Genomic DNA, 27,736 nt, shown 5'->3' with positions numbered 1-27,736 from the left:
TAAATTGATCATTTAAAACGCATCTTTGAGCATCATAATAGCATATGTAAAAGTTTAAAGCTCTCATAACACACGCTGTTTCTGCATTTCTGATGTTAATCTGGAGTACCTATAGAGTAGTATTACATCCTTTATATCTCCGAAGAGTCTTTAGTTTAATCAGATTAATAAAAGAAAGATTAGCTTTACCGATTCTTTCCGATAACGTACAAAAAAAAGGAAGTAGAAGGAGTTACTACCGTGGGAGGAGCGAGTACGAGTCATGCAACACTATACAACACTGTTTTAACTTATGATTCACTACATGTTCGTGTCATTTATATAATATGGATTAGCCTATTTTCAAAATAACACAGCAGTCTTACTTACCGGATGCAACTCATGACCTGGTTGGGACTTTTCAACAAAATCCATGGAAAACTCTGCTGCTACCCCGGATAATAAACTATATCCATTGTTTTCATAAGGCTGGCTTTTTTCTCCTTACATCCAAAAACACACTTCTTCTTTCGTGCCATTGTTGAGTTATGAAATTAAACAAAGCTGTCACGTCACGTGATGTAATGTTTGTAAGTTCTAGTGTCTCCCACTGATTGACGGGCATGCGGGGTTTTCCGGGGGAAGTGCCCATAAAAATAAGTGACACGTATTGAAACCCTTGAAACGTCAGCTGGACCCGTAATCGAAAACTTGTACGAACCCTGGCGAAGTGCATTCGGGACAGAAATACGTCCAACTGCTTTTTTGACACTTTGCCTACATTTAGCGTGAGGGAAAAAATCTTAAACGGTGTTAATAAGTCAGAATGCATGAAATACCATTGAACCATCCCTTTAAAACAGCCTGAATGTAACTCTAAACCTCATTTAGTATACGCTGATCTATGAATATGCAAAGTAGTCCCCGCCTCTACTTAATCGCAGATATGAATATGATTATTAGTCCCTTCTTCCACTCTTTTGCTACCTTTGACCATAGATATATAGATGCTACATTAAGCAGTTTCAGACACGTAACTGCTAAGTCCGGTTTCACACAATGCATGCGCAAGCGTTTGCAGCAGGTGTTTTTTTAGCGCTGATGTAGGGTTGATGATGAAGCAAAGCTAAAGCAGCAGTGCTGTTAACATTTCAGGCATCCATACATAATATCTATGACTCGACCTGCTTATTCACTCGTTCAACTGTGATGATGTGATTGGTTAAGGCCACTTCACACTGGTCAGACAGACTCCAACAGACGCGTCTGTTGGAGTCTGTCTGACCAGTGTGAAACCCCTGTTGGCAGTTGTTGGATCAAAGTCAATGAGACTTTAGAATGTGGTTGTCTGTTGGTGTCTGTTGGGTCTGTTGGTGTCTGTTGGAGTTAATAGTTGTCTGACCAGTGTGAACTGGCCTTTACATGTTTGTGAGATAGAAAACTGATGCTATTTCAAATCGTGGGAATGGATCTGTCTTTAAAGAGCACCTATTGTCCGAATCACGTTTTTACATTTCCTTTGGTTTGTAAGTGTGTATTAGTACATGTTAACGATATGCAAAAGGGACATACACCAAAGTAAACTATAACGCGAGTTATTGACTCCAACGTAAATCTCTTTTCTTAGACTTCAACAAACACACGGATTGTAGGCAACAGTTTACTCCTGGGATTGGGGATGTAGTAAAGACCGACATTATCATAATTTCTCCCCCTTCAGACTCACAGCCTGCAAGTTAACTCCTGATTGCAATGTGACCGAATCTTTAAAACATGGTAAGGAGCGTCACATTTCCGGCTGAGGTCAGAGGTATTCAGACCAATCACAAAGTACAGATTAGCTGTCCAATCAGTGACACAACCCTTTTCAAATCCATGCGTTTCAGAAAGAGAGTGAAATGTAGAAAAGAATGTGTTTTTTAGCCATAAACCACGCGATCATATTGTATTATACGAAATACATAAAATAACGTTATTTTTTAGCAATGAAATAGGTGCACTTTAAAAACTCGAATTTTATGGAGAAAATATTCGGCAATGGTGTTCAATGATGAATTTACACATGGTTTGTCTTAAAGAATATTAAAACACCACATAGACATATAAACTACAATATAAACTTTTTCACCACAGGGGGACTTTAACATTTAGTATTGACAAGCAATTTTTGTCTTTCCCTATTCTAGTAGATAAGACAACTTCCGGCAAATTTAAATTAGCTGCGAAAGTAGTCTGGCAAAGAGGCCATTCAAGCCCATTTCTAATCCCGAGAAATCGCGGCACCAATCAGAAACGATGGGGCAGGCTTTACATGATAGCGCACTTTACGACGACAGCACAGCGACGGTGAAGCAGATAATAGGCTTGTTCGACTTCATGCGGCGCCGCAAGAACCGACAGCCGGATGACATCAAAGCAAACTTCAACTCCTCCGTATGATTTCGCGAATCGCTCTTGCAGTACTTTGATGTCATCTGAAGTTGACATGAAGTCGAACAAGCTTTTTGTACATTACAAAGATTGATGTCGCTGTGGAACATCACTTGTTCGAATCAGCTATCGTGTTTGTAAGCGATTTAAACTTTTCCTTTTTTTTTAATTAAAACCCGAGCAAATAACAACACTTGAAGCCTTCATATCTAAAAAATGGAAATTATTTGTCTATGAAGCTTTGCCAGACCATAACTCAGTTACTACTGAGAATGGTCTGGTCTTAACCTGGCTAAGATAAGAGCTGACTTTTATGACAATTGTTTACGCATAAAACAGCTGCCCACCAGTGATGGTGGCAAGATGGCCGTCACCGAAACGGATGCACTATAAACAAGGATTCTATGTATCTAAGTATTGATAAAAAACATAATTGAAAAAGATGAGTATAAAACTAAACTTTTAAGTGGCTTTAAAAGTATGTGCCTAATGATGTGAGGACAAGAGAAAAAAATCTTAAAGACTCTTCTTTCAGATTTCCCTCATTTAAATGCATTATTACATCTAGCATGCTGTTACTGCAGTGAGCTACAGGAGTTTAATTTTCTAGTCATTAAAAGATGCTGCTGCATTTGGCTTCGTCATGCCGCTTGGTCACGTTTTTACGGCTTCACTTTAAAATATTACTGTTTGCACAATCCAAAGAGACTCTTATATGTAAATAGCTTGTGTGTGTGTTGAAACAGCATATTGGCATAGATTTTGTTATACAAGATAAATATCAGTGGTGCGTCTCGCCTAGAATCTTGATTAACTGGTCTTTTAATAGCCGCAGTGTGTTTTGAATGTGATGTGCTTGGTGAAATGTAATGGCTTGTTATGACATGTTTGCCTGCAGGTTTTAGCTTGGTTTGAAGAGGGAGAGGAAACCATCACTGCCTTTGTGGAGCCTTTTGTAATCTTACTCATCCTTATAGCCAATGCTATTGTGGGTGTCTGGCAGGTGAGTAAATGGATATTTTGCATGCATTTTTTTTTTAATAGAATGAAAAGAATTAAGATTTGAACAATACAACGTGAAGTGTGTCATTTTTGCACTGCAAGCATCAGCATACAGAATAGCTATAATAATCACTGTTTTCATTGGTCAGGCAAAAGATAGCACCACAAACTCTTGGCGTTGGTTAATTGGTTATGCCGGGCTGTGTTTTGCTAGAATAACAGCGTTTATACCTTTTGGGGGCTTATAGTTGCTTCCTAAATTGGGATGGATTTAATAATTCTAGGACAGGAATATGAGTATATTAACATCAAAAATGTATTAAAACCAAACAATGTGTCTGTTCTGCTATTTTGCGAACATGTCCGATTTCTTCCTCTCAGGAACGCAATGCCGAAAACGCCATCGAAGCTCTTAAGGAGTACGAGCCAGAGATTGCCAAAGTATACCGCCAGGACAGAAAGGTCGTGCAGAGGGTTAAAGCCAAAGACATTGTGCCTGGAGACATTGTCGAGATCGCTGGTAAGATTTCACACTTATATTTGCACAATTGGCTACATTCATACAGTCAATGTTGGGTATTGACACTTGTACAAACAGGTGTATCCCAAATTGTCTTGTCCATCAAACAGCATCACGCTTTTATTTTGTGAGTGTTTAGGAAGTTATGTAACGATTACTACGAATGGAGTCTCTTAATGTAGGCCCTATACAGTTCCCCCAATAAAATGGATGTATTTTTGGGTGCACCTGTTGATGCGTCTCATTGGATCGTGTGCATATATCCATGGGCCTCTCATCACATGTTCATCAAACCTGGTGCTTTGCCCAAAGCATTTTATATCCGTTGGGTACACTGTTTATTAATACCCCTATCCAGCTCATAGCACTGGAGTTTACAGCACACAAAGATCCACACGATTTTACTTCTTTTTTTATCTGAAGATGGCAAGTTTCTTTCAAATTGCTCATATATTTATTGGAGTTCACTTTAAACTAATTTTTAGATCTTGAGATAAATAATGCTTTGAAATCGAGAAGAAATTATGTGATTTGGCAAAAACATATCCGTGTCTTTTTTGGGTCAGGTGATAAATGTGTTCCTACTATTGGCTTTATTAGCTGTTTTTTTTTCATCTAAAATAGTGGTAGATGTTTTATGTAGTAGTGATTTGCTGTCTAGATTATGGAATAGTTTATTTATAGCTCATTATTACAATGGTACAGATGACAGGTGTCTGCCCTGGGCCCATCGCCCAACCCCTTTGCAGCGCCCCCCTCCAACCGAATTGCAGCATGTGACGTCATGTATCTGGACAGACATCAAAGTCACCTTGATAGAGGTCATTGGTGGAATAGAGCTCTGTTGCGTTTAAGGACGATATAAAAACGCGCTAGTTTAATGGATTGATAAAACCTATGCAAAACCAATTCACGGGGCAAGTGAACAGCTTATAGAAAGCCACATGGCTTCCATTAGCTGAAATTAGACCTTCTGCACTTTCTGAGGGCTTTTTAATTGAAGGATTTTGTTCTGCACAATGTCTCCATCTTGGATGTGGTGCATTGATGTGATTCATTTAGGAAGATAGAGCTTTTTGGCAGAACGTTAAGGGTGCTTTCTGCATGACGCAGTCCGAGCCACGGCTCAGCACACCCGCTGCAGAGGACTCTGGGACTGTTTCGTGAACAGAATCACAAATGCTGCCAGCGGCCCCCTGACAGCCTATCAGCTGCGCACAGAGCCGGGCTCAGCGTGTGGGCCACCTTGCAGTCTGCTCATTGCACATCTGACGTTTCAATTAGCATAACTTAAAATAGCACTTTGATATATCTAAGCAAGTTGTTTTCCTGTGTATGTAATATTTAATGTAGGCATAATTATTTTAATATGAGCAGTTATGGCTATTTTGCTCAGTTTTAGCATCTCAGCTGTGCGTCCCACATGCAAATTAAAAGTCCCTGTAAATTCAGATATTAAATGAATTTGTCACACCACGGAAAAATGTGTTGTTAAACACCCAACCAACTTTGAATGATGGAGAAAACACCAAGCAAGCTTGAATAAAATAAGTTATCAAAAAACTGCATTCTCTACTCTCAAGTGGTGGTGGCGTGTCCCCATTCGGTGCTACAACCACGCCCACTCACGGGAAAGCTGCCATCTCTCATAACTTTCAAATACAGCTACAACCTGAATGGATGCTTGTGACCGTGTTAGGGGCGGGGCCATGTGCGGTGGCTCAAGTGCGTCATTGAGTCACTGTTTCTCAGAAAACCGAAAATCTGCGATAAAACTCTGCAATTCAGTACTACATAGTTTACAGTCATTGTGATGATCTTTATGATGTATAGGATGTTTTAATGTAGAAAACGGTAAAACACAAAAAAATGACTAGCCAAGTTTTCACAGAAAGGGCCACATTTGTATCCAAATGCTCTCTCAAACAAGAATATCATTCTTTTTTATATCACCTGCTTTTAGACTTCTATATTTTCCAGAATATAGGTCGCTCCGCAGTATAATGGGGCATTCACACCAAAGCGAGTTCAACGATTTGCGCGAGTAGATTACATACAAGTCAATGCAAAAACACAATCTGACAGATCGTGGATCGAACACAATCTGACAGATCGTGGCGCGATGCAAATGATGCGGTATGGGTGGCGCATTTGCCGCGAAAACACGCGCTATTCGCCTCAACCGCGTCTTCGCCCAAGTTGAAAATTCAACTTGAGCAAAAAATTTGCTTGACACCAAGTTAAATCCAGGGAGTAATCTAGAGCGAGTAACACGATGCCCCACGATTGGTGTGTACATAGCATAAGTCGCATCAGTCAAAAATGCCTTTTGAAGAGGAAAAAACATATATAAGTCCCACTGGACTATACGTTTTGATTTCACAAAATTCAAATAAAAGAAATTTAATCTGGAAAGGCAAGTTATTCAATTATACAATAGCACAGAACCACAGGCTGAATAGGTGTCCGTATATGTTAAAGTAACATTAACAGTTATTTGCACGATAAACCATAGCATACAGAACATACCTGAGAGGCTGAATACGCAAAATTAACACAACAAGCCAAATCGTGTTCAAAAAGGTCCCAAAGTCATTCCACATCACTGAATCATCATAGCGGACTCTCGCTTATGGTTTCTCTTGGTTCATATGAAATTATTTTGACACATAAGTCGCACCTGAGTTCAAGTTCCAGGACCCAATAAACTGTGAAAAAGAGTGCGACTTATAGTCTGGAAAATATGGTAGCAATAGCTAAAAGTTGCAAATCTTAAAGGGGTAGTTCACCCAAAAAAGAAAATAATGTCATTGGTGACTCGCCCTCGTGTTGTTCCGAACTCGTAGGAGCTCCGTTCATCTTTGGAGCACAGTTTAAGATGTTTCATATTTAGTACTCGCATACACAAGACTAAACTCACGTGACCGCAGTGACGCGGATGACGTACGACCCGGCTGATGTGTTATCTGGTGCACCCCAGCTGTTGTTTTTTTTTGTGTGCGCCCGGGCTTCGTTTACAGTCTGAGGGAGACGCACGCTGTAAGTTTGAAAAAAAACTTCACAAACATGTCTGTGGATAACACATCATCCGCGTCAAGTGAGTTTAGTCTCACGCATGCACTACACAACAGAACAGGAAGAGAAGAAAATGCTGAATAAAGTTGTAATTTTTGTTATTTTTGGACCAGAATGTATTTTCGATGCTTCAACACATTCTAACTGACCCACGGATGTCACATGGATTACTTCGATGATGTTTTTATTACCTTTATGAACATGGACAGTATACCGTAAGTAGATTTTGGACAGTATACCGTACGTAGAAGCTCTCGGACTAAATATAAAACATCTTAAACTGTGTTCTGAAGATGAACGGAGGTCGTACAAGTTTGGAACGACATATGGGTGAGTCATTAATGACATTTATTTTAATTTTAATGGCTGTAAAATTGACTAAAGCAGTTTTTTTATTTAAATAGGGACAAAACTATCCAAATTGTTTCAATCGTATATCAAATAAGAAAAACTGCATCAGTCAAGCCATTTCATATCAACTTTAATGTCATCAGACATTACCTTTAATCTCATAAAAAATATTTTATAAAAAATGTTCTATGTTTAGCTACAGTAGTTTGTCTTGAAAGAGCAATGAAGCTTTGACTCGGGTATTCTCGAGGCTTTGATTGACAAATGAAAGGGTTTCTAAGGCCAGATCTAACAGCTGTCCCTATTGTTCTCTCTGAGAGAGATTACCTTATAGGGAAGTGACCACCGTGTACTGCCCTCTTTACCTCATGCCAATGCTCTTACATTAAACGACATCGGCCCTGCCCATCGGCACGCTCTGTGCTCTGGGAATTCAAGCACCCAGCATGGCATGCAACATTCTGCTGGACCTGGTAACCATCGCCTATCACCATGGAGTGGCAGGGGTTCGGCAGGTGTTTGATGGTTCCAGGCTGTCAGCAAGGATCTACAAATGGCTGAGTTGAAATAAATGAGTGTAACGGAGATACCTGCCATATCACAAAGACCGGGGTGGGCCAGATGTCCAAAAACCTCGCCAAATATCCACAAAACCGATTGTCCTATTTTCTCAAACTAACCTCTCCAACACTTTGCCAACAAAATTGGCATTCTTGAGTTTTACAGAACAACCTTGCGACCCCAAATAGAGGTCATATGTGGGTGATTCTCACGAAAACTTGGTTTTAAAAAGGTCAAGCATGAAAATGTAAAAATTGCTTAAATTTACTTTTTTTCCACCAGACATTGAAAAACAAAGTCTGGAGTAAGTGGGAACATTAGTTTTATAACTTTTACTTATCATTTAACACTTTTTGTAACATAATTAAAAAAATTAGTCCTAAAAAATCTCATTACCGCAACAGTCAGAAAACATCAACACTGACATATTTTCAAAATGACATGACAAACCTGAAAGAACATAATTTGGAGATTCTGCACATGCATTTAAAATCAAAGTATTATGCTTCTATTAATTAAATTAACATTTAATAAGCATCTGTTGCGGTAATGATAATCAAAATGTCGTGTAAGCATTCTGACAAGACAATATTTCAAATTAACTGTAAAAAACTGATCTTACCTGATAGCCATCTTGAAGTAACTGGTCCATGTGCTTGGTCACTCAAAATCAAACTTTATTAAAATTCTGTATGTGTGCTTAAACTGTTCTCAAAAAGTGTTGCGGAGGATGAGAACATCAGGCATGGACACATCATTTTCCAAATTTTTCTTCATTATTATTATACATGAATATTCAGTAAATATTTTTTCTGTCATCTAAAGTAGTCTAGCAAAACATCCATTTATTTTTTCATAATATTTTTGTGTTAATTTGATTAAATTACAACATAACGCATATTCAAACACAGCCGGACACATTGCGGTAATGAGAATTTCAGCAGAAAATGACATAACATTTCCAATTATAAATTCTTATGTTGAAATCACACATTTTGCAAGGTAGAACACAGTATTGTGTTAATTCTGATGCTTTTTAATGTTACTATATTACACATTTTAAAGCTAAAATCATTAGTGCCGTGGTGTTTCAATGGTTTCGTGAGAATCACCCATGTATTTATTTGACCCCAACGTCAAGCTTTACTATAAAGAGCAGAGTGACAATATTGTGTTGCTGGGGGAAGCATAAACCATTTAAAACAAAATGGTTCTGCACCACCCCACCTCCCGCTGTGGAGGATTGGGTACAAACTATTTTGTTCTTGTGACTGATGCATGTCAGTTGAAAGCAATGAATGATTTTACTTTGTTGAATTATTCCTTTGACAGCTGGGATTATGCAAGCATATATCCAATTGCTTCTCTATTCAGACTCCATTCAGAGGTGAAATTGCGGTGAGTCCTTGTGTGGGTGCTGTGTAGGGCACTTCTGCAGGTTTTGTTCAGGCCCTCTCATGCCGTTGGAGGACAGAGGAGGCGGCTGCTTGCGTGCGGTGGGTGGATTGATAGATAACTCAGTCTCCAACAACTCTGAGGTTCGAAGGTCATGCTTATACCTGTGGGCCAGATACACCAGAAATAGCTCACTGCAGGAGACTTGTGCATGTATATGTGCACTGATAACTGCTGCTGTGATCTGGAAAGCGTTGACGTACTTGTGAATTCCAACATCGGGCCTCACTAAAAACTCATGAATCAGCTCACACCTACAGGAAGAGAGACACATAATTCTCACCTCATGGTACGAATCTGCATTAGTCGTTGATTGAGCATCTTGTTGAAATGCATCAACATGCCATGGTGGGGATCTTTAATTTAGGCTGTTATTGATGTTTCAAAACAGGTCCTGCCGGTTGGTAGGCAAGACTCAGAATGATAGATAAATAGCATGTTTGACACCTCAGTATCATAAACTATAATTGAGAAATACAGGGAGGCTTTGGTTGAGATTTCCTGTATTTCTCAGTATGCATCGGTTGGTCACTTTGCTATCCCATAAGGCCACAGCCACAGGAGCTGAGGAGCCACCACATTCAGAAATTGTATAAATTAAAGATAGCAGAAAACTGTAAGCCGGGTGGCTCTTTAACTATAAGTGATATTGGTACCAAGAAATGTATTGTTAAAGGGGCCATTTCACAAGACTTTTTTATGATGTCAAATAAATCATTGGGGTCCCCAGAGTATGTATGTAAAGTTTTAGCTCAAAATACCATATAGATCATTATAAAACATGTTTAATTTGCCATTTTTTAGGGGTAAGCAAAAATGTGTCGTTTTGGCTGTGTTCTTTTAAATGCAAATTAGTTCTTCTCTGTACTAAATGGCAGTGCCGTGGTTGGACAGTACAGATTAAGGAGTGATATTTTCCCCTTCTACATCACAAGGGCAGCCAAATTTCAATGACCTATTTTTTCACATGCTTGCAGAGAATGGTTAACCAAAACTAAGTTACTGGGTTGTTAATTTTCACATTTTCTAGGTTGATAGAAGTACTGGGGACACAATTATTGCACTTAAACATGGAAAATGTCAGTTTTTCATGATATGTCCCCTTTAATATGTTGTAGTAGTCATAGACTATGTATGCAGTGGCCGGTATATCAGCTGATTAGATTTTTTTATTATTGCAATCGGCTGATAAATCTTTTCAGTCAGCCAGTAAATCTTTTTGTTCCTTAAATGTGTTGTTCCTGATTAAATGACGCTCTGATGTAAAGCCAAAGTCTTACAGTCAGTAAAATGGCCAATCATTATTCACTTTTTATAATGTAATGTTACATTTGGCACCTTTCCATTGCGTGGTGCGACGCTGCTCGGTGTGACGCAGCTTGGCTCGGTTTACTGTGGTTTACTTTTTTGCCATGACTGTCATTTTAAATGCGAACAAATGCACAACCAAAGAGCACTGGAGCATATCGATGGAATGGTTCTCTTGATGTGGGTGTTTGATGATGCCCTAAAAACTAGGGCTGCACGATTAGACAATTTAGAGTATACAGGATTCCCACGGGTCCTTGAAATCCTTGAAAGTTTGTGAATCTTGGGGGGGATTCAAGGCCCTGGGAAGTTTTTGAAAATATACATACATAGATACAGGTCATTGAAAGTGATTGAATCTGTTTTAAGTTTTCTGGAAAAAATCCATATTATTCCCTGTTTAGTGTAAGATAATATGATACAATTTCTAGCCTTTAAAGCATACATGCTACACTGTTGGCTTTAAATGCTTAAATTTTCTGTATGCGAAATGTTGATTCATACCAAAATGCTTTTTTGCATAGTTGTGTTTGACACATGAAAACATCTTTGGTTACGTATGTATCTGTTGTTCCCTGAGAAGGGACCGAGACGCTGCATCTCCCTTGCCATACTTCCTGCGTCCTTGAAACGCCGTCTTTGACAATATTTTAGATAGCAATATACTTCCTGGCTCCCGCATCACCCTGTTTTTGTTGTAAAGCCTCACCATTGGTTGAATTTGATATTCACATTCAGACGCACTTAACAATTGTGAAAGCGCTATATAAATAAATTGAACTTATCCCTGGAGGCGTCCCCCAAAGTGTCACCGCAGTGAGGCAGCACGAGTTCCCTTGAAAGAGAACTGTACCAATGTATCTTAACAGGTAACACGATGTAACCTTCCTCTCCCTTGAAATGTGTCACCACATTTAGTCCTTAAATTTGAGGGTATTGGACCTGAAAAGTCCTTGAAAGGTCCTTGAATTTGAAGTTAACTAAGGTGTGGGAATCCTGGGTATATGATTCTACCGTTTGGCTGCTTCTGTAAAAATATTTCTTGCACTATATCATTTCCCTAGAGAAATGCTCTTTTTATAAGCTATTTCAAATCATTTGGATATGTAATTATCATTATCAAATAAACAGGTAATACATATTCTTCTAATGTATTTAATTCTAATTCAGGCAAAAAAAACTATTTCAGATGTACCGTTCTTTTTAGGCACAAGTTTGTTGCTGTGGTTTTCCCTGCTCATTTCTACTCCTGCCATATTTATTTTCCGCTCTTTGCTTTGAGCTGCTAGGTTCACCGTTGCACCTGTGGTCTATCCAATAGTAAAACCATATAAGACCTTCTTGGCTGGTATTTAGTAAGGCCCCATCTGATTGGTCTAATTTGGACAATCTAAGCATGCAACATACAAATGATAGACATGCAAAATAAATGTACATTATCGCAACTTTATGAGATATGGACATCGCATATACTGTTACTGTTATATATTTATATATATATATATATATATATATATTATACACACTCGCCTAAAGGATTATTAGGAACACCATACTATACTGTGTACCCACTTTCACCTTCAGAACTGCCTTAATTCTATGCGGCATTGATTCAACAAGGTGCTGAAAGCATTCTTTAGAAATGTTGGCCCATATTGATAGGATAGCATCTTGCAGTTGATGGAGATTTGGGGGATGCACATTCAGGGCACAAAGCTCCCGTTCCACCACATTCCAAAGATGCTCTATTGGGTTGAGATCTAGTGACTGTGGGGGCCATTTAAGCACAGTGAACTCATTGTCATGTTCAAGAAACAAATTTGAAATGATTAGAGATATGTGACAGGGTGCTTTATCTTGATGGAAGTAGCCATCAGAGGATTGGTACATGGTGGTCATAAAGGGATGGACATGGTCAGAAACAATGCTCAGGTAGGTTTGGCATTTAATCGATGTCCAATTGGCACAAAAGGGCCTAAAGTTTGCCAAAAAAACATCCCCCACACCATTACACCATTTCATTGATAAATTGAACAGGTGTTCCTAATAATCCTATATATATTTAGCGGGGGAAATAAGTATTTGATACATCAGCATTTTTATCAGTAAGGGGATTTCTAAGTGGGTTATTGACACACAATTTTCACCAGATGTAGCCATCAAGCCAAATATTAAATTCATACAAAGAAGTCTAAACATTTAAATATACAAGTTGAGTCATAATAAATAAAGGTAAATGACACATGGAATAAGTATTAAGTGAAATTTGACACCCAGGCTCAAATTTCGGGTCAAAGGTTGTTAGCAGGTCCTGTTAGCCCCTGGCAGCTGATGAACATTGTGTCCTACTGTCTGTTATTTACCAGGGGTGCAAACTTGTCACCTTTCGGCGAAATTCGCCGTTTTTGATCCAAAATAGGTCATTCTTGTGATTCGTCTAGATCCGATGAGTTTTTGAAAATGAGGGGTGAGGGGGGTCTGCGACAGGGTAGCAGTAAATAAAATTATGAAAATTATGTCCAGCTATTGTGGTAATGATGTCAGTTTGGCGGGTTATGTTTTACAATTTATAGTCACCTCATTTGTTGCCGAAGTTTAAGCAGTCTGCAGATTGAGCGCACACACTTAACTCATAGTATTTTCTTATTCGAGGTTACGCGCCCACGTCACGTTTCTGTGCGCGTTGTCATAAAAGCTTAACATTTGTACACCGCAGTTTTAAATTAAGTGATTATAAGCCGTTGAAACACAAACAACAGTGCTATACTGTATGCGCTATATACCTGTTTCTGTTTGAGAGGAGCGTGGAAGCCGCGTATCCGCTTCTCATTAAGCTTGTGAGTATTTTTGCCGCTGTATTAGCCTTTAATACACACATGCGTCAAAATTCCCGGTTTTTGCAAGTGTCCTCATAAACGCGACAATTCAGGGCTTAAGAGAAAGTAAACAGCTAAAAGAAAACACATGTGTGTGTAACAGTATATTAGATCCGGAGTCGGACTTCGGTCTTAAAGGGGAAGTTGCCTAATTTTGCTCCTGTCTGTCACTTGTGTTAATCAAACAGTATTGAGAGAAAATCTCTCACTGCTCTTAACTAAATCACTTTCCTACCTTAAATAAAATTTGTACGTCGAATTGTACACGAGTTTGATTCGAGTTGCTCGTTCAGGGTTCATATTCTTAGAGCTATGACTGTGGAACAGAAAAAACCCTAAATTATTTGTTTATGTGTACTACTAAATAATAATAAAAATGCACATTTCTGTAACACTTTACAAAAAGGTTGTATTTGTTCACATTAGTAAATGCATTATGATCAAAAAATGAACATTATATTGTATATAAGCATTTATTAATTCTTGTTTATGTCATTACAGTAATTGGTGTTAGTAATTGATGTTGCATTAACTAATGCTAACAGTTTCAAATTTGATTTAAATTAAAATGCTAAAATGAATAAGATTTACAATAAATAAATTACAAATTATAATATGTATGTATGTCATGTATGTATGTCTATGAACGCTTGTGTCTTCGTCACCTTTTTCACCCCTGATGAGTTTGCACCCCTGTTTACAGATGTTCTTGACTTGTACTATCAACTTTACTGTTATCACCGACATGGTATGATAGCTTCCTAGGACCAAAAATACGCAGACATCACTAAAGAACAAAAGCAAAATGTTTCATAATGGATTCTGTTAGCTAATAAACATCAGTCTTATCAATAGCTAGTCAAATTCCTGTCCACACTGTTCACACCTACGTTTCTAATCACTTCACATTCATAAAGTGTCTCCGACAAAACTCAGAAAGCCTCATTTGCGCTCTGAACTTTCCACTTGCGCTTGTTACCAATGAACAAAGCAGAGTGACCTTCTGAGAACCAGACCTCATTGTGTAACATTTGTTCCCTATTTAGACGGCTGAAAGATGGAAATGAGCTCCATTTAATTCTTTCTGAGAAACGCTGTCACTGTCTCGTGTTGTGCCCTTGTTCTAGTAGCTCCTCGCAGGGTTTCACAGGTCTTGGCGAGAGGATGGCGCGTTAATCCGGAGCATAGGGATCATGTTGCGAACAGATGTGTGTCGATTGATGCCAAGACCACGCTGCAACTATTGTTGTCAAGCCCTGCTGTGTTTAATGCTCCTGTTCTTGACTTTTGCTGAATGACATGATAATGTTTAACATGCAGATGAGATTCGTTTTTTTTTTACAATGCTGTGGCCAAGGGAAGTTCAAAATCACAGACTGACACCTTAGTGGCTTGAAGGAGTTGATCTGAAAAAGCACTGTTGCAAGTTATTATTGCATGCTTTTAATCTCAATTTATTTATGAAGCAACTGTGGTTGACCATTGTGCTTAACAATATTATTTAAAAATACAATACAAAGAAGACAATACAACAAAATAATGTTTAGACAAAAAGCCAATGTGAACTCATTGATTAAAAGCCTTTTCAAAGAGAGAGGTTTTTAATTTTGCTTTGAAAAGTGATTCTGCTGGGATTAACCTTATGGAGATGGTTGTGATCTGCTACTACTTCAATGCCCCATGGGTTGATTGACAGCCAGGGTGGGGTATTAACCCTCATCACTCTTCTTTGTCGAGCATAGGGGCAGCTGCTGTCATCCCTCTGTGTTTAAACCAGATCAACGCACCAGCGGACATATCAGAATAGTTTTCCCATGTTTGGCGTGGTGCATTGTCACCCCGGGCTATTTTCTTCTCTCCCCATCAAGGGTGCAGAGCAGCTTCTATGTCCATTTTGTTCTTGGTCTCCATTTAAGGTCTCTTTAACCAAAATCTCTTTAGGGAAGTCGCACCGTTAGGTGGCCATGTTTACAACGCTTCTGGACAGTTATTTTAGTTATGATAGTTAACAAAAGTTGTCTGGGATGGTACCTTGAAATGGTCCTAATATGTTCCATTTTGGTACAGATATGTACCTTTGAGGAACCAGTATGTACCTCTAAGGTACCAAGATGCATCTTTTAGGTACAAAAATGTACTTTTCAAAAAGGGACCGCCCCTCGTATCTTTTTTGGTGTACTTGAATGGGAAAAAACAGATATCTGTAAAATCGTTTGCTAAAATCATAATTAAACCACACTATTCTGACCAACAATTAAAGGTGCAGTGTGTAATTTTTTAGAAGGATCTCTTGACAGAAATGTAAAATATCATACAAAACTATATTATCAGGGGTGTATAAAGACCTTTCATAATGAACCGTTATGTTTTTATTACCTAACAATTAGACGTTTTTATCTACATACCGAGGATCCCCTTACATGGGAGTCGCCATTTTGTGCCACCATGTTTCTACAGAAGCTCTTAACGGACAAACTTTTTTTACTAAGTTGTCTTAGATGACATGTTTGTCCGGTGGTGGTTACCATAGCTTCTCTATGCGTTTCAAAAGCGAGGGGTGAGCAGTGAACTGAGCCATTGGTTGCAATTCGCAACCTCACCACTAGATACTGCTAAAGTTTACACACTGCACCTTTAAACCTGACATCAACCGTACCATACCCTTTGATTGCACTAAAAACACCTTTTTCGAAGTCAAGCCTCACCCGACTCTATACAGAACCCTTCCCCAGAGAATCATGGGTCTTTATTGATTGATTATTGGTTCTTTTAATTGGAAAGAGGGACTTCTGGTAGCCAGGGTCGCCATATTTAGCGTTGCATTGTCCCGTTTTCATAGTAATAACAGTGCTCGAGCTTATTAAATCCAATATCTTTGCTTTAACTTGTATTATTACGTAATGATATTACACAGTGCCCGAAAATAGTCCCCTTAGTAACTTTCAATAGCAGGGGACTATTTTTGGGCACTGCGTAGTATCATTGTGCCTCCTGTAGCCATGTTACAGCAGCAAAGTCCTTGATTATTACACCAGATTGAGAGTATAGTTCCTAGCCATATCTGCCTAGAAAGTCACAACTTTCAATTTTCCATCTGTCTTAGTACACAATGTAACTACAGAAGAGTCAACTTTTAAATAGGAAAAATATCAAAACTCTCATTATTTTGAGCGTGATGCTAATGGTCTAATCAGATTAAATGGATTATGCTAAGCTATGCTAAAAGTGGTACCACCAGACCCGGAGATCAGCTGAATGGATTCCAAAACGGTAAAAATCAAATATTTAATTCTAGGGGAACTGGAAAATGAGAATATTTTCAAAAAAGCAGGTATCCCTTTTAGGCCAATCACAACGTCTGGCTAATCAGGGGACACACCGCTTTTTATAACTATGAGCTTTGTAAAAAAATTAGTGCATTTCAGGAAGACCAGGATTAATGGAGCAACAATAATGTACAGTATCTGGAAAATATTATGTTTTTTGAACCATAAACCAAGCAAACAAATACGCAAAATAATGTTGTTTTAACAATGTAATAGGTGCTCTTTAATCGTCTGTTTTTCCCATGCTGCACTGTTACAAGCTAACATTTGCAAGTGACATTTTGTCCCCAGAATGAATGTGAGTGTGCATGCATTATATTATTATGCACTAAAAAGAGGATCATTTCAGGGCTTGTTTATTGATGTCCCGTGTATTTGTTTTGCTACTCCACCCAGAAATTATATTCTGTCATTTACATACAGGACCTTTATGTTGTGTGCATTGGGACAGCCATCTGCTTGCTTGTCATTGTGTTGTGTAAGGATTTAACAAATCATTTGTTGTTTCTCTTTTACTTTATGTTTGTCTAGTGGGTGACAAGGTGCCTGCAGACATCCGCCTCTCTGCTATTAAGTCCACCACATTGAGAGTAGATCAGTCCATCCTCACAGGTAACCAATCTGTCTGTTTATATTTGTATTTTGAATGTCATTGGTTTTGGTTCACTTTAGTTTATCTTCCGCTCATTCTGCAGGTGAGTCTGTGTCCGTCATTAAACACACGGACCCCGTGCCGGACCCCCGCGCTGTCAATCAGGACAAGAAGAACATGCTGTTCTCGGTGAGAAATTGTTTCGTGTCACAAATTTAATGATGATTTTGCAGGTAGATGAACGCTGCCGCTTTTAGCTACACATGCTAGATTTCATGTGTTGTTCGTTCCAAAATGTCTGTCTGGTGATTCACAATGCATTGGATAAAATGGACATAAAAGTGTTTAACTTAAGTAGAGAAACTTCACAAGCTTCTTAAACACGCACAGTTTACAGACAATTAAAAGCAGCTTTAATGCTCCCTTGAATGGTCTCATACTTGCCAAAAATCTTTTTTGATTTCTACAAAAATTTTGTTTACATTTTTCCTGACATTAAATTTCTGCGTTTCAGGGTACCAACATTGCCGCGGGCAAAGCAGTGGGCGTGGTGGTGGCCACGGGCGTGCACACAGAGATCGGTAAGATCCGTGACGAAATGGCCTCCACCGAGCAGGAGAGGACTCCCCTGCAGCAGAAGTTGGACGAGTTCGGCGAGCAGCTTTCCAAAGTCATCTCTCTCATCTGCATCGCCGTGTGGATCATCAACATCGGCCACTTCAACGATCCCGTCCACGGTGGCTCGTGGATCCGCGGAGCAGTCTACTACTTCAAGATCGCCGTCGCTCTGGCTGTGGCCGCCATACCCGAGGGTCTTCCCGCTGTCATTACCACCTGCCTGGCTCTCGGCACCCGCCGAATGGCAAAGAAGAACGCTATCGTCCGCTCGCTGCCCTCTGTGGAAACTCTGGGTTGCACTTCCGTCATTTGCTCGGACAAAACTGGCACCCTCACCACCAACCAGATGTCCGTCTGCAGGGTGAGCGTGCAACTCGCTGTAGGCTTTGTGTAAATGGTCAAGTGCTCAAGACCTCATAAAAGGAAAAAACTTGCATGATTGCATGATTTGTATCTGTAGTATCAAGAAACACTCGTATAGGTTCAAAATAATAACTACATTTTAAACATGAAATATATTCTGATTAGATCATGTGACCAAAAGTTTTGCGATCAGTGTAAACCAACAAGCTGCTGAAGGCATCGCTTTTAGTTCAATGCAGATCAAAGTCTCGCACAGCAGTAGCTGATCTGATCTGTTTATTCTGAACATTCAGTGTTTTGGTGCAACTTCCTGTGCCGATAGAAATCTCTTTCATAGGGCTGAACTGCTCGCTCCACAGAAATACAGGAAAGTGCACTGTAAAGGATGACTGTAGAGGTCTTCAAGAAGACCACTTAGGTCCGAAAACCAGTGGGGTTTGGGTCTAAAAGTTTGACGTGTGCCTCGGACACGGGTTGGGTATAATAATATGCGGCACTAGGTCTTGGATAATTTAAAATGAATGTGTTTTTGCCAAATGGCCCAGAGTAAGCCTGACCTATCTCGCGTGTGTGCATCAAGTCCTTTTCCAACCCCTCCTCTGTTTGCCAAGAGCGCTTGCGACATCATGTGGCTGGCGTAAAGTTTAAGTTAATTTTGATTGAGCCAGACCTGTCAATCAATTTTGAATGCACATTTTAGCGGTTACCTTAGTGTCGTCGTCAGACAACATATAAAAATGAATGGAGCAGCGCTCCAAATTGGTTGCGAGGCCACCAGGGTTTTTTTCTGACTGGTGCGTGCAGGGCTGCTCACACGTCAGTGTCGTTTACATTCGGGTCCAGTCGGTCGGGGAAAAAAAAAAATGTACACTGGGTCTTGTCGGACTCGGGTCTATAGTAATTTTCTCTGGTTTGCTAGGGTCAGGTCTTTCTTGAAAAAAATTATATTTATCAACTCGGTTTCGGGTTAAAAGTGATTCGGGTCATTTCAGGTCGGGTACATTCCTTTGGACCTGAGAAGACCTTTAGATGACTGATTTGTGATTTTTATTTTTGTGGTGGTACTTTCACCTTTGGGGGGGAGTTTAAAGGGCCACTCCACTTTTATTGAAAATATGCTCATTTTCCAGCTGCCCTAGAGTTAAACATTTGATTTTTACCATTTTTGAATACATTCAGCTGATCTCTGGGTCTGGCAGTACCACTTTTAGCATAGCTTAGGATAATCCATTGAATCTGATTAGACCATTAGCATCGCGCTAAAAAATAACCAAAGAGTTTTTATATTTTTCCTATTTAAAACTTGACTCTCTTCTGTAGTTACATTGTGTACTAAGAACGACAGAAAATTAAAACTTGTGATTTTCTAGGCTGATATGGCTAGTTACTATACTTTCATTCTGGCGTAATAATCAAGGACTTTGCTGCCATACCATGGCTGCCGCAGCGCCCGAAAATAGTCCCCTTGGTAACTTTCAATTGCAACTTTTAATTTTCTGTCAGCCTTAGTACATCAAAACTCTTTGGATATTTTTTAACGCAATGCTAATGGTCTAATCAGATTCAATGGATTGTGCTAAGCTATGCTAACAGTGGTACCGCCAGACCCGGAGATCGGCTGAATGGATTCCAAGATGGTAAAATCAAATGTTTAACTCTAGGGGAGCCTATTTTCAAAAAAAGTGGAGTGTCCCTTTAAGAACGCTTTATCTGTATCTTTATCTGTGCAGAAACAATCTCAGTTTTTTAGACTTCTTTCCATTCGCTCCCCTGCCAATTTCGGTTTTCTAAACCAAATTACAGCACCGCAAACAAATCATCATCTGTAATTAAGACTTTTCTGTGCTGCCACCTTCTGTCAGACAAACTGCTGGACAAAAATGCATTGACACATACAATTTATTTTGTTATTTTCTTTCCCTTATGTCATTTCAAACCCATGTGATTTTTATTCTTTTGTAGGACACAATGAGTTTCTGTAAATAATAGTATGACAGTGAGCACTATACAAGCAAGCATAATGAATACATAACTAGCGCACTGTAGTTCTGGTCTTCTGAAACTTTAAAGATTTATGATGTCACTCTAACTAAAGAAATGATAACTTCTATCTATCATTCAGATGTTCATCTTGGATAAGGCAGATGGAGAAAACTGCTCGCTGAAAGAGTTCACCATCTCCGGCTCCACCTATGCCCCTGAAGGAGACGTGTGAGTAGATGTATATGACTATTCCCCAAAATGATGCCTTGTGTGTCTATTAAATCCCCTTTGTTAGCTGTTATGTAAGGGATAACGTATAGGCAGCCGGTTGTTATCGCAGAAATAAGCAGCGGCGGTGTGATCAGGAGTTTTGTATCACACTGAATGAGTTTATTTTGCCATTACAATCAGCTATCTGTACATTACTTATTAAATATTTATTTGAAATATTTGATTTGCTTATTTCTAACGAATACAGGCATTCTGCAAGGAAAATCTGTTTATTTTCGGTTTTAAGATAAGACATTATATATGTCATGAACACACTATTTGGTTTAATCATTTGAAAATATAATTTCATATATGTTATAAAAAACATATTTATATTTAATTATTGTTTTATTAGTTTTGAGTGGTTGTTATCTTGAAATGTAAAACCTGCAAATGGCCAATCAGAATCAAGCATTCCAAGTCGTGTAATAAAGTGGGTTGACTTTATATTTCACATTGTTATTTGGTTGTGCAGGTTTCTTGATAACCGTTTAGTGAAGAGCTCTCAGTATGATGGACTGGTGGAGTTGGCAACCATCTGTGCATTGTGCAATGATTCCTCACTGGATTTTAATGAGGTTTGTTTGATGTTTGTGTGTGTGCAGGGATTGTTTAATGAGCAAAATTTTATATTTTAACTTTTAAAAAGTTGTTTTAAAAAGTTTTTAAAAGTCATAAGGGTCTTTTTCAGGCAGGCATATCACATTTTTTGCAAAGTATTTGTGACTCTTCCTGTGAAAACCCTTCTAAAGCCTTTGTTTGTTTGTTTTTTACTTAAATCATCCTGCATAATGTAAAGAACATTTAGTGAAATATAACATTGATATCTTTAATATTAAATGTCAAAGATTGAAATCAAACTTTGATGCTCCTAATCTAATCATTAGATTGAGACCAATATAGTCAGTTTATTATGACAACAGTGTTTAACACAAAGTGCTTAATAATTGCCTAATATCATGTTTGTATGTAGCATTGTATGAAATGTTGATACGTGATGTTTTTTTCAGTCTAAAGGTGTTTATGAGAAGGTTGGAGAAGCAACAGAGACGGCCCTCACCTGCCTGGTAGAAAAGATGAACGTGTTTGACACTGACGTCAAAAGCCTGTCGAAGATCGATAGAGCAAACGCCTGCAACGCTGTAAATATAAAAACTATAATTATTTAAATGATGCGAGCATAACAATGATGTCAAAACCTAATGTGCATATGTGTGTGTGTGTGTGTGTGTGTGTGTGTGTGTGTGTGTGTGTGTGTGTGTGTGTGTGTCTGTGTGTGTGTGTGTGTAGGTGATCAAACAGCTGATGCAGAAAGAGTTCACACTGGAGTTCTCCAGAGACAGAAAGTCCATGTCTGTGTTCTGCACACCAAGCAAATCCAAATCCAGCTCTGCTAAGATGTTTGTCAAGGTGCTTCATCTTTTCGTCTCCTAAACGGTTTTGATTTGGGACCCATATTACACAAGTGGCAGCCCAAAACAGTATCACAGTTATATAAAAATGAAGTCTTAAAACCAAAGATAAAAATGATTTATGCATTTTACCACCTTAATCATTTTGATTATTGATCATAAACAAGGTTTCCACAGGATCTTAACGGGACACTACACTCATTTTCCAGCTCCCCTAGAGTTAAATATTAGATTTTTACCGTTTTGGAATCCATTCAGCTGATCTCCGGGTCTGGCGGTAACACTTTTAGCATAGCTTAGCATAATCCACTGAATCTGATTAGAACATTTAGCATCGCGCTAAAAAATAACCAAAGATTTTCGATATTTTTCCTATTTAAAGGGCCCATGTCACAGGACTTTTTTAAGATGTCAAATAAATCTTTGGTGTCCCCAGAGCACATATGTGAAGTTTTAGCTAAAAATACCATATAAATAATTTATTATAACATGTTAAAATTGCCACTTTGTAGGTGTGTGCAAAAATGGGTCATTTTGGGTGTGTCCTTTAAAATGCACATGAGCAGATCAAGTGCAAACACTGATCACAATGATGGTGGTTTGTTGAAATTGAAACTCAATTGTTCTGTGAATTATTTTCTCTCTGCACTAAATGCCAGTGCTGTGGTTGGTTTAAGGGGTTGTATTATTATAATAAGAGCTCCTTATGACATCATAAGGAAAGCCAAATTTCAACTACCTATTTTTTCATGTGCTTTTAGAGATTGGTTTACCAAAACTAAGTTACTGGGTTGATCTTTTTCACATTTTCTAGGTTGATAGAAGCACTGGGGACCCAATCATAGCACTTAAACATGCCATGGGAAAAGTCAGATTTTCATGCCATGGCCCCTTTAAAACATGACTATTTAGGTCCAGGAGGCCCCTATAGTAACTTTCAATAGCAGGGGACTATTTTCAGGCACTGCGTAATATCATTGCGCCTTCTGTAGCCATGTTACGGCAGCAAAGTCCTTGATTATTACGCCAGAATGAGAGTATAGTTCCTAGCCATATCTGCCTAGAAAATCACAAACTTTAATTTTCTGTCAGCCTTAGTACACGATGTAACTACAGAAGAGTCAAGTTTTAAATAGGAAAAATATTGAAACTCCTTGGTTATTTTGTAGGACAATGCTAACGATCTAATCAGATTCAATGGATTATGCTAAGCTGAACATGAATACAATTTTTGTAAACTCAAAATGGTTTGAATCGGCACTGATTTATGATGTATTGAGTTTGTGCACTGACAAGTGTGTTGACAAACTTCCTAAACTACCATGTTTATCTCAGGGAGCACCGGAGGGAGTGATCGATAGGTGCACGTATGTGCGTGTCGGGGGCTCCAGGGTTCCTCTGTCTCAGGGCATTAAGGAAAAGATCATGTCTGTGATCAAAGAGTACGGCACCGGACGGGACACCCTCCGATGTCTGGCGCTGGCCACCCGTGATAACCCGCTTAAGAAAGAAGAGATGGTTCTGTCTGAAACGGCACGCTTTGCAGACTATGAGGTGACTGTTGGACAACTGGATGATTTAGGGCATGCATTAACTCAGCTAGATAAATATATACTCCTGCAGAGAGGTTAATACTCAAGTTATGTAATAAAATATATAGCTTTATACTAAAATATATATCCCAGGGAACACACATACTGCTAAAATGTATAGCTTCAATTAACTTTGAATAAAGCATCTTTCAAATGTGTCTCTATCTATCCAGGTACTGTGTTTAATAGCTTGAACACCAGAAATAGTCATATTTGCTAAAAGTTTAATGGTCATCTACTAACTCTCCTCTCAAACAGTCTGATCTGACCTTTGTGGGCTGCGTTGGGATGCTGGATCCTCCTCGCACCGAGGTTGCCGCTTCCATCAAGCTCTGCCGCCACGCAGGTATCCGGGTCATAATGATCACAGGTGATAACAAGGGTACGGCCGTGGCCATCTGCAGACGCATCGGCATCTTCTCCGAGGACGACGACGTCGATCGCATGGCCTTTACGGGCCGTGAATTTGACGACCTTTCACCCCACGCCCAGCAAGAGGCTGTCATGAGTGCCCGCTGCTTTGCACGAGTGGAACCTTCGCACAAGTCCAAGATCGTCGAGTTCCTGCAGGGCTTTGACGAAATCACCGCCATGGTAGGTGATCTGATTCCCAAGGAACACACATACTGATGAAGTGTAATGTTTGAAATGCACTTTAAACTGCTTTGGATAAAAGTGTCCATCACATGCATGATATTGGAATGGCAGGGTTCCCATGGGTCCTTGAAAGTTTGTGAATTTGGGGAAAAAATTCAAGGCCCTGGGAAGATTTTGAACATATACATACATAGATACAGGTCATTGAAAGTGCTGCAAGAAGTTTTCTGGAAAAAAAATCCATATTATTCCCTGTGTAGTGTAGGATAATATCATAAAATTCTAGACTTTTTAAGCACACGTGCTAAACTGTTCACTTTAAATGCTTATATCTTCTGTATGTGAATGTTGATTCATACCAAAATGCTTTTTTGCATAGTTGTGTTTGACACATGAAAACGTCTCGGGTTACGTATGTAACTGTTGTTCCCTGAGAAGGGAACGAGACGCTGCGTCTCCCTTGCCATACTTCCTGCGTCCCTGTTACGCCGTGTTTGGCAATATTTCAAATAGTGATATACTTCCTGGCTCCCACGTCACTTTGTCTCTGTCGTTAAGCCTTACTATTAGTTGAATTTGATATACAGATTCAGACACACTTACCCCTGGAGGCATCCCAAAAGTGTCACCGCAGTGACACAGCACGAGTTCCCTCAAAAGGGAACTGTAACAATGTATCTTAAAAGGTAACACGATGTAACCTTGTATCACTTGAAATGTGTCCCCACATTTAGTCCTTGAATTTGAGAGTATTGAACCTGGAAAGTCCTTGAATTTGAAGTTAACTAATTTTTTAACATCAATTTTAATGTCAATAAACTTGTTTGTCTTTGCAGACAGGAGATGGGGTGAACGATGCCCCCGCCCTAAAAAAGGCGGAGATTGGCATCGCCATGGGCTCTGGCACTGCCGTGGCCAAGACAGCCTCGGAAATGGTCCTCGCCGATGACAACTTTTCAACCATCGTGGCTGCTGTTGAGGAAGGCAGAGCTATTTACAACAACATGAAGCAGTTCATCCGCTACCTCATCTCCTCCAATGTAGGAGAGGTCGTCTGGTCAGTCCATCTTTCAGCTTTACAAAATAATTGTGTAGTATTGTATAGTGCGTTCTCGCTCTCACTCTGATTGGCACGTGGGCGTGCTTTTCCGGGGGAAGTGCCCATAAAAGGAATATGGGGTCACTGATACGTAAGAGTACCCATGTTTGATAAAAACTTTCCAAAACTTGGCATGAGTTTGGTCCAGAAATACTCTGTCACAAGCTCAACTGCTTTTTTTGACACTTTGCATTTGTTTTGCAGCAAACGTAAAGCATTACCATATCGCACATCGAATACCGCACCGGTTTGCAACATACCCCACATCACATTTTCTTTAGTATCGTGCTGCCCTAGATCGTAGGTATGATGGTATTTACTGTACCTTTACTGGTACCTGCCATCTATTTGTCATATAATTGAAACTCAGTTATCAGGGTTCCCACGGGTCCTTGAAATCCTTGAAATTTTGTGAATTTGGGGGAAAAATTCAAGGCCATGGGAAGTTTTTGAAAATATACATACATAGATACAGGTCATTGAAAGTGCTTATTTTATGCAAGTGTAGAATAATATCATAAAAACTCTAGACTTTTTAAGCACACATGCTAAATTGTTCCCTTTAAATGCTTATTTCTTCTGTTTGCGAATGTTGATTCATACCAAAATGCTTTTTTGCATAGTTGTGTTTGACACATGAAAACGTCTCGGGTTATGTATGTAACTCTTGTTCTCTGAGAAGGGATTGAGACGCTGTGTCTCCCTTGCCATACTTCCTGCGTCCCTGTAACGCCGCCTTTGGCAATATTTCAGATAGCGATATACTTCCTGTCTCCCGCATCACCCTGTCTTTGTCATTAAGCCTCACCATTGGTTGAATTGATATACACATTCAGATGCACTTAACCCTGGAGGCGTCCCCAAAGTGTCACCTCAGTGATGCAGCGCGAGTTCCCTCGAAAGGGAACTGTAACAATGAATCAAGGTAACACGATGTAACCTTGCTCTCATTTGAAATGGGTCCCCACATTTAATCCTTGAATTTGAGGGTATTGGACCTGGAAAGTCCTTGAAAGGTCCTTGAATTTGAAGTTAACTAAGGTGTGGGAACCCTGAATTATAAGTATACGATCATTTCTTTCTTAGCATCTTCCTTACTGCCGCTTTGGGTTTCCCTGAGGCTCTCATCCCCGTTCAGCTGCTGTGGGTCAACCTGGTCACTGACGGTTTACCTGCTACTGCTCTGGGCTTCAACCCCCCTGATCTGGACATCATGAATAAACCTCCTCGCAGTGCCAAGGAGCCTCTCATCTCTGGCTGGCTCTTCTTCAGATATCTGGCCATCGGCTGTGAGTGACGCTTGGTTTTTTACTAACACTCGAACCGCATCCTTGTATTAACTTTCGTCCACCGCGTGTTACTCAGGTTACGTGGGTGCTGCGACCGTAGGAGCCGCGGGCTGGTGGTTCATTATTGCTGAGGATGGTCCAATGGTCACTCTTTACCAGCTGGTAAGTGTCTCTGTTTGAAATTGAATTGAATTGAACTGAAAACTCTGACTGTGCATCTCTTTGTCCTTCAGAGTCATTTCTTGCAGTGTTCTCCTGATAATCCTGACTTCCAGGACCTGGAGTGCCACGTGTTCGAGTCTCCATACCCCATGACCATGGCCCTGTCCGTGCTGGTCACCATCGAAATGTGTAATGCCCTAAACAGGTCAGACTTCAGGAACATCACCCAGGTTTAGTCGTGAAAAAAAGCCCGTAGAAACACGTCTTCTTATTTCTTCAGTTTGTCGGAGAACCAGTCTTTGGTGCGCATGCCTCCCTGGGAAAACATCTGGCTGCTGGGAGCCATCTGTCTTTCCATGTCTCTGCATTTCCTCATCCTCTACGTTGAGCCATTGCCGGTACGCCCACCCATTCACGTTCATCTGGTTGCTGGGGAGGGGGTGAACCCGATGGATCATTAAGCATTCAATTTAGCTCAAATTGATGTAGAATAGATTTTGATACAAGAATAGAACATCATTAGGGCTGTCACGGTTATGAAATTTGGCGTACGGTTAATTGTTTAATAAATTATGACAATTAATTGCCTGTTTTAGTGCTTTGACGATTATGACAATTAATTGTCTGTTTATTGTTTTTGACATTTAATTCTCATACATTTTTGTTTGTTTATGAAATAATTTTCAAACATTGTTGTGATTATTTAAATTAAATATTTTGCAAGGTTTACCTGGCAGTAAATATTAATACACATAGCACATATTTAAAAGTAATCTGATAATGTCTTATTTATTCAGGTGCTGCAGCTCCCCCTTGTGTTTTTTAGAGAGATGTGCAATCATTGCGGTGATCTGCGATGAGACGATTATTTAATCA

At 39.4% G+C, this 27,736-nt stretch overlaps 1 protein-coding gene across 2 annotated transcripts in view; it reads left to right on the top strand.

Moving 5' to 3' along the window:
• atp2a2a (ATPase sarcoplasmic/endoplasmic reticulum Ca2+ transporting 2a) overlaps positions 1-27,736 on the top strand; it is a 36,878-nt gene that overhangs the window by 4,303 nt on the left and 4,839 nt on the right. For both annotated transcript variants that reach the window (XM_055167672.2, XM_055167671.2), the window contains exons 5-20: positions 3,308-3,412; positions 3,793-3,931; positions 17,415-17,495; positions 17,579-17,664; positions 17,990-18,454; positions 20,579-20,667; positions 21,185-21,287; positions 21,720-21,851; positions 22,000-22,119; positions 23,457-23,675; positions 23,972-24,307; positions 25,147-25,367; positions 26,496-26,698; positions 26,775-26,860; positions 26,932-27,065; positions 27,141-27,258. In XM_055167672.2, coding sequence (XP_055023647.2) covers positions 3,308-3,412; positions 3,793-3,931; positions 17,415-17,495; positions 17,579-17,664; positions 17,990-18,454; positions 20,579-20,667; positions 21,185-21,287; positions 21,720-21,851; positions 22,000-22,119; positions 23,457-23,675; positions 23,972-24,307; positions 25,147-25,367; positions 26,496-26,698; positions 26,775-26,860; positions 26,932-27,065; positions 27,141-27,258 — 2,637 coding nt within the window. The remainder of the gene's footprint in view (positions 1-3,307; positions 3,413-3,792; positions 3,932-17,414; positions 17,496-17,578; positions 17,665-17,989; positions 18,455-20,578; positions 20,668-21,184; positions 21,288-21,719; positions 21,852-21,999; positions 22,120-23,456; positions 23,676-23,971; positions 24,308-25,146; positions 25,368-26,495; positions 26,699-26,774; positions 26,861-26,931; positions 27,066-27,140; positions 27,259-27,736) is intronic.

The sequence above is a fragment of the Misgurnus anguillicaudatus genome, chromosome 5 (assembly GCF_027580225.2).
Source record: "Misgurnus anguillicaudatus chromosome 5, ASM2758022v2, whole genome shotgun sequence".
In the NCBI taxonomy this organism is placed as follows: domain Eukaryota; kingdom Metazoa; phylum Chordata; class Actinopteri; order Cypriniformes; family Cobitidae; genus Misgurnus; species Misgurnus anguillicaudatus.
The sequence above is the reverse complement of the archived record's forward strand: the minus strand, read 5'-3'. Positions and strand labels throughout refer to the sequence as shown.